Source organism: Aphelocoma coerulescens, chromosome 9 (genome assembly GCF_041296385.1).
Source record: "Aphelocoma coerulescens isolate FSJ_1873_10779 chromosome 9, UR_Acoe_1.0, whole genome shotgun sequence".
Taxonomy (NCBI): domain Eukaryota; kingdom Metazoa; phylum Chordata; class Aves; order Passeriformes; family Corvidae; genus Aphelocoma; species Aphelocoma coerulescens.
Genome location: NC_091023.1, coordinates 6,358,096 through 6,370,205, shown reverse-complemented (window position 1 = coordinate 6,370,205; position 12,110 = coordinate 6,358,096). Strand labels below are relative to the sequence as shown.

Below are 12,110 nucleotides of genomic sequence, written 5' to 3'. Positions count from 1 at the left end.
TTAAGTAGGTCCTTATCAAGCACTTAGTTGTATTTTGGGACAGCTGCCTGTTTGAAGGGTCACAGCTGTCAGTCTCACCTCGGCTTGAGCCCAGGACTTGGAAAGGAAATGAGGGTCAATTAAGCATATTCTGTCTCCTGCCCTATTTTGGTCTCAGTTCTCCTTTCAGTTGAAGACATCCAGGTCCCTGGAGGAGGACCTCTGTGAGGAGGGGCTCCTCTCTTGGCAGCAGCAGGCTGGGGAAAAAGAATTGCCTGATCAAAGTGCTTTGAGAAGCATTTTGCTGTATTTGGAAAGGAGGTGCTTAGAACTGATCCTTCTCTCCAAGAAAAATGAATGCTGCAGAAGTACAGACAGTTGCAACGTAGCTTGAGCTCTTCTGAAGCATGAAGCAGGTTTGCAATAAGCCTTTTGGACCATTTCTTTCTGTGCTTTATAACAGCTTTAAAGAGAAGTTTCAATTAAGATGTCATGGATAGAAATCCTTGCTCTTTCTCCCTGACCTAGTATTTTAGTGTTAGTGAGCCAACAACAAGCCAACTCAAACCAAGTTGCCTTTATAATGGCACCAAATATCAAATGGCTGGTTGAAATGTTAAGTGGGGAGAGGAAAGCATGACAATTCTCTAATAAGGTTTGCAAAGGAAATGCATTTTGCTTTCATTCAGTGTTTTTGATGAAGTTGCCTAATTGCACTAAAAGGTAAATATTTGGTATTAATCTCCTTGACAACTTGAGTTCATCTGGTGTTGCTGTTCTTGCAGCGCCATGTCTGCCAGAGCAGCACACTGTGCTCACCATACAGGGATGTGATGGGGCTTTACATCTTCAGTTTGCCTCTTTCCCTGGAATTTTCATTAACAGCCACTGTTTTTACACTCTGACTGCTGGAAGGGCACCACCGTGCAGGGCTGTTTGCAGGAGCTGTAAAGCTGATTAAGGCCTTCTAATATTTGCACGTCTCAGTGTGTTCAGTCGTGTGCTGTGATACCTGTGGGTAGGGTAATCTTAGCCCCATGCAGCTGTAGTGGGGTATCCTGGCCACTGCTTACATCCATCGGTGTGGCCAAAAAGAGTGGTTTTCCAGGTGAGAAGGTTCTGTGTCTGCTGCCTGCACCGGAGGCCTTGGTGACTGCTGCCATCATGGCTCCAGGCCCAGGCAGCCAGTGGGGCCGAGGGCTGCCTAGCACCTGTGCCAGAGAGCGTGTGGTGTTCCTGCTGGAATTATCATGTTGTTATCTCATCAATGGACCCCCTCACTCTGTTTCCTGGCCATGCTGCTGCTGCTCACCCCAGCTGGGCAATGGAGGTGCTGACTGGTGGCTGAGGGTGGCAACGCTGAGGGGAGGCGGGAGCAGCAGCAGGGACTTGCACGCCCTCCCTCCCCGTCACACGGGGGCTTGCTCTCACTTGTGGCCATGTCCTGGCACTCACCCACACACAGAGTAAGTGTCAAAAGCTTAAACTAATATTTTAATGTCCAAACCCATGTTTTTCCCTCACAGAGATGAGGCCCCAGAGGCAGCACTTTGTCTGTGGAGCTATGAGTGTTTCCATGCAAAATCCTCCTTGGGCACTGGGAGTGTTTAAAAGTAACACTGCTTTTCTGACCAAAACTGTTTCTGAGTTTGGCAAATGGCTTTGAGGAGAAAGAAGTTAAATATCCTTTGCTGTCCATATTTAAAATAAACTCTCGTGCTGCTGCATTGAGGCACAGTGTGACAGCAGCTGAGAGTACCCTCACAGTCCCCTGGGCTCCTGGATCATTGCAAAACAGGACCCTGGGACACCTTGTGGAGGTGGAATCCTGAATGTGGTGGTGTATTTAGGAAAGTATTTGAGGGTGGTGTTTTGTTTTGGTATTTTTAAATTTTGTTTTGTTTTTCAAACCAAACAAACCAGCTGTGTGTGATGACCCACCCTTAAGGGGAAGGAGGCACCTTAAGGGTGAGTTGTCACACCATGGTGGTAGGAGGGGGAGGAGAAAGAGCTGAGGCAGCAGATTTCACTCAGGGATATGTGGCACCATGAAGGGTGGTGTTGTCATTCCTTTGTCATGTCAAAAAATGTGGTAAAAGTGACTGACATGGTTGAAGTCAAACGCTGGGCAGCAGTGAGCCCTTCACGATGGTGGTGTTGGATGTGATGTGCTCTTGGTGTGCTCTGGTGTCAGTGGAGCAAGAAAACAACAACAAACCTAACCAACAAGCAAACAACAGAAGAAAAAGGTGTCCTCTGTTGCCCGGGGTTAGCATGGAAAAATTTGCAAAGCAATAATGATTTATCACGATTTATTCAAAGAACCATCAGTGTATATACATTTTCCTGACACTTTCCCTCTGTTTTCCCCAGGGATGTAGCCGTGCTGCAGGTGTCACCCCTTGTGATCCCATTGCTTGTCAGTTCTCTGTGCCTGTGCCAGGGGGCTCCCTTAGCCCTCCCTTGTCTTCCACCACCCCTTTCCTGGCACTCACTCACCTTGGGCCCAGGGTGCTGCTGCCAAGATCTTCCAAAGGAGCCCCTTTCACAGCCAGCACCTGCCAAGAAGAGCTGCTGGCATTGCCACCGTTCTGCTTTTTATGACATTTTTCTTTCATCCTTTTTTAAAATTCTTTCTTTGTCCTTCAGAAGTTTGGTAACAGATGTTGAAATTTGTTCCCATCTGAGGGTGTGAATAGGACCTAGGTGACAAAAACAAAGTTTAAGCAAATTGGACACTTGCTTTTGGTTGCATCTATCAACTCCCACCTAGGGATGCAAAAGCAAATACAAAAAAGCTCTGAAATCTTGTTTATAGTTTTAGGAGCAGCTGATACCTCCTAAAAACCTTCAGACCATAAGGATTCTGTTGCTTTGTCTGACTTTTCTTTACTTCTCCTTCATTGTTCTTCCTAGTGAATGCTTTTTGCATGAAAATGGGACCTTTGGTTTCTGAAGAGCTGATCCATCCCTGTTACTTATTCCTCATTTGGACACTGACCATTGGAGTCCGAGTCTGTCCAGAGAGAGCAATTAACTTGGATCCTCCAGACTCTAATCCTCTGGGATACTGGGCTCATTTCCACAGCATCTGACTGTGATATAGAACAGGGTTTCAGGTGGATTAAGTATGCAGCAGAGGCTGAGCAAACGTGGTTGTAATGGAGAGTGGGTGTAGTAATACCCCAAATGTAAGTTATATCATTGGAAGTTATACCCTTCTGACAAGAATTTCCCAAGAGTCCTCCAAGGGGCAAATGTAGCTGTTACAGAAATGAAATTTTCATGTGTTGTTTCCAGCTGTGTTTGAAACCCCACTTTTTCCCTGGAGGTTGAGAATCCTGGAGCTGCAGGCATCTGATCTGCTGCCCCTTTGTTCCAGAGGGCCACCTGCAATGCGGCTCCATGGCTGGTTTGCCACTTGCAATCGGCTTGTGGTGCTGCTGCTTCATCTTGTTTGATTTGAGAAACTTGCCCGAGAGTTCTTTGTGCTGTCTCCATTAACACTCAAAACATCACAAGACTTCCAGATGTCCTTGTGCTGACCAGCAAAGTCCTTCCTTCCTCTTGGCTCCCAGGCAGAATGTCATTCAAGCTTTGCTGTTTTGACGTTTTGTATACAACCAAGAAAACAATATTTCGTAACCTAAGCAGTTTTGCCAAAACTTTGATAAGAGAGATTGTGACCTATATGGTTCTCTTTGCATCTGTGTTTAAAGGACATGAGGTGGGAGCTGGATTGTGAACCTGTAATGTGACTGGGGAGAATGTCAGGAATAAGATTCTTGGCCGCATGCAGTGGAGTTCTGGAAAAACAAATGCTTCATCTAATGCAAACAAAGTAGTTTTCAGTAAGGGAGTCTGGCTGCTGTGTTGTTCAAGTTAAACAACCTGATAGCCTGAAAGTTAGAATGGGTGTATTTACCCACAGGATTGGATTTTTGATTGGCAAAAAGTGGGAGAGAGATTTGGGACATCTTCTAAAGATGTTTTGTGACAGGTGTATGTGGGCATCACCAGGCAAGTGACACAGGCTAATTTGAGAGAGCAATAACCCATAATAGCATAGAGCATAAAAATTATTTGAATGGTGTGATTATGTCCAGAAATGAAATCTGGGATAAGACTCAGGGATACTGCCTGGTTTCTGCCCTGTTGTTCCAAACCAAGGTAGCATATTAGTCTATCCTCAGTATTTTGTGTTGCAAAGGAGAGGGCCAATAAAGGTCTTGCTATTGCTGCTGAGTGTCGTGTTGAGCTTTTTCTTACCATTATAGCATGGAGTGGGTTACAAATGCAAATGTGTCCAGCCCATTGCTTTACCTCCTCCCACTCCTGATAGCCTACATGTGTTTTTTCTGAGGAATCATAAGGCAATGTGTGTTGGGCTGTGGGTTTGAATTAGGTGTAATCTGGCTCCTTTTGTAAGATTTTTGCTGTGAGAGATGGGCAGAAGTGAGATGGACCAGAATAGCCCATCTCTGCTCAATTCCACATTGGAGGCTGGGTGGGATACCTCAGGGCATCTCAAAAGGAAACAAACACCCCTTGTCACACAGCAGGGTCCCACCCCAAGGTTTTTGTGCAGTTGCAGGTGGGAGCAGCAGCAAGAGTTGAGCTCTGAGTGAAACAGTGTTTTACACGTCAGGTTTCCTTCTGTCTTTTCACTGCTCAAACAAAAAGGTCTAAATAGCATGTTTGTTATTAATACCAAGTTATTTTGTTCTGCATGAGGGAAACAAGCCTGCCTGCAGGGGTTTTACTGCTATGCCAAGCTGGGTCTGGCAAAAGTCACAGTTCTTTTTTTCCTGCCCCCTTCCAGCTGCACCTTTTTCAAACCACACCACTTCCTATCAGTATGAATGAAGTCAGTCAGGTCTCTGCTGTCTGCAACTTCTTGTGTTTTCTTTCCTAAGCTCCTCTTTAAACTGATAAAAGCTGTGTCAGACAGTGTCCTTCACTGTCTCAGTAGTGATGGCACGCCAAGCAGGCCCAGGTTAAATGCTGGGCTCTGGGAGGTGGCTTTACTTGTAGTTACAAAGTTAATACTTACCCAGGAATGGTTGGGATTCTTGTGGTGTACTCTGAAGTGTAATCTAAACTGGATTTCCTGGGTTTGTAATGCTTAGTTTTGGATTAACAATTGCCCACCACTGTTTATAGCTCTAAACTGCTGATGCTTGCTCTCAAACATAGTCCCTGTCTAACGCCCTTTTTGTCTTGGAATAGAGAGAAGGATTAATAGGAATCTGTAGCCTACAGCAGATGTGAGGTTTTACATCGTTTGATGTCTGCAAATGGCACTGATTCAGCTCTTCTTCCTGGGAAACATTTCTGGTTCCTCATAGATTTTTCATTTTAACACTGTCCCACAGCAACTTTTTAAATCACATTAGAAGAATGGTAAATGCCATTCTTATGAAGTGACAGTGTATAAAATCAGAATAATAAGAATAAACAAAATGAAGGAGGTTGTAGGCGTCCTTTGCATTTCCCAGTAACTAAAGACACTGATACATTAGTTTGTTGCTATGGTAGACCTTTCTCAGTAGCAAGAAACCCAATGGAGGGAGAAGTCTCAGCTTTGCTAAAGGATTCAGTGCCTCCAAAAAGCTGAAGGCAGAGGGTTGTGAAAGGGAAGGAAGGATGAGGACAGGGATGAGTAAGGCAAGCTGGAGCACCTGACTGAATTGTAGCTTTGCACTGGCCAGTTGCAAATCTAGGAGCAAACAGCACAGGTCGGGTGTGAGATCAGTGTCCTCTCTCCAAAACGGGGCCCACACAGGGCTCTGCGTGTCCCTGTCACACCAAGGTCAGCCAGGGGCATTCTCCACCACTTTGTGGTCCCACTTAGGACATTTTTACTTCTTTGTGAGACTTCCACCAGTAAATGCTGCAGATGGAAAGAGCATGCAAACAGCTTTGCACTGTGGGGAAATAGCTGTGAAGGGAGCTGGGGTGTGATTTCTGCCTCTGTCTATCTGTAGAGCTTCACTTTCACAGCAAAATTAACTATTTCACTTCTCAGAGGGCTTTGGCCTAGGATCTACAGTGCTGCAAATTCCTCTTCAGACCATGTTGCTGTCCTTCTTCAGAGAGAACAAAGGGCAATTTTAACTGATTTTAGTAGCAGTAAAAATGCTAAAACATTTTGACAGAAATTAAGCATAAAAAAATCTCTATAAAACCCTTTTTATTTCTGTTGAGACTTACTTTCCTGAAGTTTTTTCTCATTACCACTGATCACAGATGTGATATTGTTCATGGTAAATACTTTTTTCCATTTGTTGTATGTGAACATCTTTCATAAAATATATAAAGTGAATTTTTTTTTTTTTACTTTTTTGTTTTTTATTACTAAAATAGTGAAAACTCTGTAGAATTTTCTGCATGCCTGGTAGCTGTGTTGATTCTTTCTATTTGGGAGATGAATGCTTTGGTTGGGATTTCCCTGGTTATTTGTAAATATCATCAGTGATGTTTTCTTTTAACCTTTTATTCTTTCCCAAGCCAAACAGATACTTCCTGAGCCTGACAAATATGATAATAGTTGTACTAGAAGACAAGAAATTTGGAAAGCGAAGGACAGATGTGCAGAGTTAATCTAAGTCTGAGCTTCACTGCTTTCCCAGGTGAGTGAGGCTGCAGGGAATAGAGCATTTGCTGCTGAAGGACATGCCCAGTCTCTCAGTGAAGCCTGCAAATAAGTGAGTGGGAAAATTGCTTATGTGAACAAGATACAGGCTTGAATGTCTGCAACACAAGCCACTTGGTAAGAAATCTGGCAGCCTCAGGGTGCATTTTTGAAAGGCCTCTCAAATGAAATGCCTTGGTTGGCCCAAAGGGTGAAGTTCCCCAGCAAAGAAGCTTCATCAACTGCCATGACCCACTGAGCTTTCAGTGCTGGTTCAAACCTTTTGCCTTTCACTGTCTAAATGCAAAACCAAGTGCAAGTAGAAAACATGCTCCATAGCAGGTCTCTAGCACCCACTGCATTTTTTTAGAATAAACTAATGATTTTAAGGTAAGACCTGTATATGTTGGGAATGAGTCCTCAGTTCTTGGGGGTGAATTGTTTCCAAACAAATCTTTGGGTTTGCTTTCTTTTTTCTTCATATGATTTTCAGGTTTTCAGATTTTTTTCTCCTTTTATTTTTTAGCACTCTATGTCTTTAATATTCTCTTGGTGGTACCTTGTGTCATGATTGAGATATAAATGCCTGCCAATGAGCAAGCTGCTGCAGTTATCCACCCGAGCAAAGAAGGGATCAGACCATGCTAGATTTGACCTGGACAGTGAATGTTCAGAGGCCCAGAGGGAGTAAGATCCAGCAGGGAACTTTTGAGTAGAAAGGGTTGCCTTTACAAAATTCTGATTTCTCCCAGGAATCTGGAATGAAAGTTGTTACTGTGCCCTGATCATTAGTGCTCTCTTAGAGCTGGCAGGGGCACTGTAGGCCATGTGGAGAGGCAGGGAGCTCAGACAGTGCTTGGCTGTACCCTGTCCATAGGCAGGTACTAGCTTTTCCACACCTCAGCCTGTTTGTTTCTAGACAAATCAATGGCCAGGATCACTGGAAAAACACAGAGGAGATGCTCAGGAGAAGAAGAAATGCCTCAAGCATTTTTAACTTGTTCCTTGTACAGTGTTAACAAGGCCTAATCTGGTCAACATCTCAGCCCCTTCTAAGCAGTATGTTATTGCTGAGGAAGATAGCCTAGAAGCCAAAAATTCCTAAATTTAATGTTCATCACCCTGCTGTCTACCAGCACTCTAAATTAAATTACAGTGCAAGTTACTTTATTATCTGTGAGACCAAGGACAGCAGGGTAACACAACAAAGAACAGGCATTCTTGGAAAAAAGCTGAGCAACAGAGGAAGCATAAAACTACAGGTGAGCTTCTAGTCTGTTATTGCAGTGTAAGCCCAAAGTCATGTCAGTGAAACTAATGGAGCTGCCTCAGGCTACAGGAGAGCAATTGAGATCAGTTTTCTTAAACACTTTGGCATTTTCTGCCTCCCAAGGTACTGACGAAATCCCCGCAATCCCCATTCCCTCTGTTCAGGCATTATCAGTTAAAGTGGAGGCCCTCTTGACATGGCCTACTGTTTTGAGATGTAAAATAACTCTTTGGCCCCAGCACTATTTTCTTCTATGATTTATTAACTCTTCTTCCAAAAGGAGCCTGAAGTCGCAATGGTAAAATCTTTGTGTCTACCGAAGTATAGTTAGTTAAGAGGTAAGTTCTGAGCAATGACCTGATAAGGATTCCCTATCTGCTGGCAGGGAAACTAGTCAGATATTCTGAAGTTACTGAGGGATTCAATGGAAATGGCCATTGATATGGGGAGGGAATTCTTGCTGGAATATCCTGGTGAGTTTTATTTTCATGCATTTTTTTATAACCAGGACATAGGGTAAATACACAGTCCACGTCTTCTCAGAAGCATAGTTCATCACTTGAACACCAAAAGGACTCTGTAAACAGCAGCACATACTTAGGTCTGTGCTGGGTCAGTGTTCCCAATTGGAACTGGATTTCTTTGGTACAATCTCATACATAGATGTAGCAACTTCAAAAACACTCACTTTGACAGACCGGAGCCTCCACATGTAAATCGCCAGCTCAGGGGGAGAACTCAATACACAGTTTGTGCATTATCCTTGTCAAAAGTGTATGGAAAAGAGACAGTTCAAAGGCTGGGATTAGTATCCTTGTCTAGAAAAGGTACTGCAAGGATCCAGCTCAGCATGAATATGAAAACTATTTGGCTTTGATTGTTAAATCAGCCTCATCCCTCAGGAAGGTGGCAGCTGATTGCTGGGACAGTGATGCAGGCAGCAATGGGGGTCACCCTGAGCAGTGGGCTGCCTCTCTGCAGGCTGGATGCACGTTATCTTTGGGTTTATCTGTGCCTGTGAGTACTGATAAGAAGTAACTGACTGGCATGTTAGGCTTGATTATTTTTTATTGCCTTGTTTGTTTGGGGAATGGTAGAGCTCAGCTTGCTCTGAGGTCCAAAAGGTTGCTTTCCCCCAGGGTTCTGTGTTTCTGACTACTGCTTTAGGGATCAGGGCTGCTCTTATCCCCCATAAGGGTGGGGGTTGTTCCTTCAGGTTCATGTGTTTGCCACTACATTGGACTAGGGGGTTTTATTTCATGCTCGTTTGGTTTGGCTCTGTTCATGAAACTATGTTTGTAACCAAGCAGGAAGGAACAGATGTGAAAAGCCTTCAAGTAGGGGAGGAGCTGGTGGAACTGGGGGAGTCAATGTGTGCTGTGTGGGGGTTTGAGCCACTGGCAGCATTAGTTAGATGTGTGATGAGGTAGTCACAACAGCTGTCACTAAAAGAAGTGCTGCTCCTTGCACAGCAAATCAACCAGTGGAGGAATGACATGGAGATCTTGCTATACCCATGTGAACCTAAAGCTGCCTTTGCATTTAGAGTTACAATCATTATTTTCTTTTTTAAAGAGCATGTGCAAGCCTAAACCCAACAGGTGTATGTATGTGAGTACAAGTGTACATGACCAGGACAGGGGTGGCAACAGAATTCAGTCTGAAGCTTTCTACCATGAACTTCAAGTCTTTGTTTCTTAACAGACCAAGTCTGTAGTGACTAAAGTTTTGAGGAAGCTTTGCAGGTACAGTGTGGACAGGGAAGCTGAAATATGCTACCACATGTAAGTGAACATTTTTTTTTTTTCCAAGTAAAGAAGAATCACATCCAAAGAAATATGCATTACTATTTATATGAATAATGACATTTCTTTTTACCCATAAATAATAACAGAAAACATTATGGAAATAAATAAAAAATGTTAGGAACAGTCTTCTGGAAACGGACTTAGTTCTGGTTTCTAGGAAATATTTTCAGATGTGAATATTTAAAGCAAATTGCTTAGGCAAGAAGTTCTTTCCACGAAAGTTCTGTACTTTCCACAAAAGCCTCTCCACATATCATCCCAAGTAATGAACATGCAGTATATAAATCAAGGCTTTTGCATGGCTCTTTTTTCACTGTTTTGCAATGGGTCTTCCAAGGACTCCTTTAAAACAAAATAATAACACGCCCCATCAAGACAGCAGTTCAGGTTTGCCCAGCAAAGAGTGACCTGAACAGTGTTTCGTAGCACTTGTTGAAAACTGATGTGGATGATGTTGTTCTTCAACAAAAAGTACATGAAGTATGCCACGTGATAAGGGGTGAAACACAGCAAAAAGGCAACCAGGTTTGTCACCACTATCCTTTCTGCTCTAGTGCTGTGTGTTTGGGGGTTGTCTGGGTTTCTGTGCTTTCTCAGGCACCTGACAGTTTGGGCAGTGCAGAAAGTCATGGCTGCCATGCTGCCAAAGAAGATGATCTCCAAGGTGCTGAACAGGCCTGCGTTTTCCCATGTGCTCTTGGAGAAGTTATGGAAGCAGGATGAAATGTTGTGGCCCTTTCCATGCAGTTGGAAAGTAGAGACTGTCCCCACAGAGGTACCCAGGCAGATGAGAGCACAGACCATGGCAGCTTTCTTGATGGATCTGAGGGTGAGGGCCATGAAAGGGTACTGGATAGCAATGTACCGGTCCACGCAGATGCACAGGGAGATGAGGATGCTGCCATACATGTTTACAAAGTAAAGACTCTCCAAGGTAGAGCAAAACACAGACCCCAAGTTCCAGTTGTCCTGAAGGTGGTAGGAAATGATTTTAAAAGGAAGAGTAAACAACAGCAAAGTATCCAGGAATATAAGGGCTATCATGTAGACTGTAGATTCTGACAGCTTTTTAACCTTAAAAAACAGGAACCACAGAGCCATTATGTTGAACAGCAATCCCAGGATAAAAGTGGGTGTGTACATGATGAGCTGGAACAGCTCCACAGTAGCACTGATACTGCCTTTGCCATGGGTGTCATTCATATCTCCAGGTATGCTGGAAGAGAAGAAAATCACCACAAGGAGGGATGAAGATCACATATATGACACAGTACAAAGGCCAATGAGGTCTCTATGTGTCCACAGTCTTGGAGATGCTTTTTTCCCCTCTTGGGCTGCTGTGTGCTGAATTGCAGCTCCCGGTAACACGGAGCTGCTCAGTGCCAATGATTCTGGGGCAAGGTTGTACCTCCAGGTGGGGATAGGGCTTTCTGGTGTCCAAGCCTCACTCACACTGTTACCTGTTACCCCAGACTGTGCTGTCCTGTAATTTAGGCAGGGCAGAGTATGCGGCTGCACCATCTCCTTGGAGAGATTCAATCTCTTTGCAGAAACAAGGTAGCAGACCCTGATTTTAGGGTTTCTTGGATTGTGAGGGTGGAAACAATTACTTGGATCCGGTTTCCTGCATCAAACTATCATAAGAGATCTTGGGGAGCCAAGAACGTAAGGATCCCCCACATTTATTAATGTGAAGATCCCATACAGTCACTGCCATCCTGCACCCTCTCCCACCATCCCTGCGCAAAGAGGGACTGTGCGTACCTCTGACCCTTCTAAAAGCTGTCTAAAAGCTGCAGGCAGGAAGCTTCCAATAGGCTATTTCTAGCAGAGGTTAAGTCTTTAGGAGAAGGATGAGATTTTGTCTAAATCAGCCAGACTTACCAGAGCAGAGAGCAGGGTTACAGGAAACATGCAGCTGGATTTTCCTCTCCAAAGAGGGGACTAAAAGTGTTGAGGCAGGCACTCTCTGAGCTGGGGTCATGAAGTAATTATCTTCTTTAGAGGAAGGGTTCTGGCTTGATCCTGCCCTCAGACTCTCCTGATAAGAACTAGGAAGGTGCTCATTGGTTTCTGCAATGCTGTAGTCACTTAAAAATGCAAATGCCCAGGAATACCTGATCCTTTCCTCCAGCCACTTCCCGTGACAGCAAATGTAACCTGTAAATAAAGTCTGTCAGAGATCTTTCTGTCAGCAGCCAGAAATTACTTTTTCCTGCTGTTCTCTAGTTTGTACTTCAAACCAGTGTCTTTCCTACATGAGTTGCTGATTTTGATGCTGTTCCATTTCAGATTTGTCAACGGAGCAGTCAAAGTTTCTGTTCTGCAGATCAAGTCACCCCCCTGAGTATTTCACAGATAAACTCTTCCTCGCTGTGGTTTGAGAGATTAAGATCTCTTTGAGTGAGATTAAGATCAG

At 44.1% G+C, this 12,110-nt stretch overlaps 1 protein-coding gene across 1 annotated transcript; it reads right to left on the bottom strand.

Moving 5' to 3' along the window:
- Positions 1 to 9,737: 9,737 nt before the first annotated feature.
- On the bottom strand, positions 9,738 to 11,869 carry LOC138114687 (G-protein coupled receptor 55-like). Its single transcript, XM_069024433.1, has 2 exons — positions 11,576 to 11,869; positions 9,738 to 10,907 (listed from the first exon to the last, which is right to left on the bottom strand). Exon 2 carries the CDS (start codon positions 10,892 to 10,894, stop codon positions 9,977 to 9,979), a length of 918 nt encoding a protein of 305 aa, XP_068880534.1. The 5' UTR covers positions 10,895 to 10,907; positions 11,576 to 11,869; the 3' UTR covers positions 9,738 to 9,976.
- Positions 11,870 to 12,110: the final 241 nt, after the last annotated feature.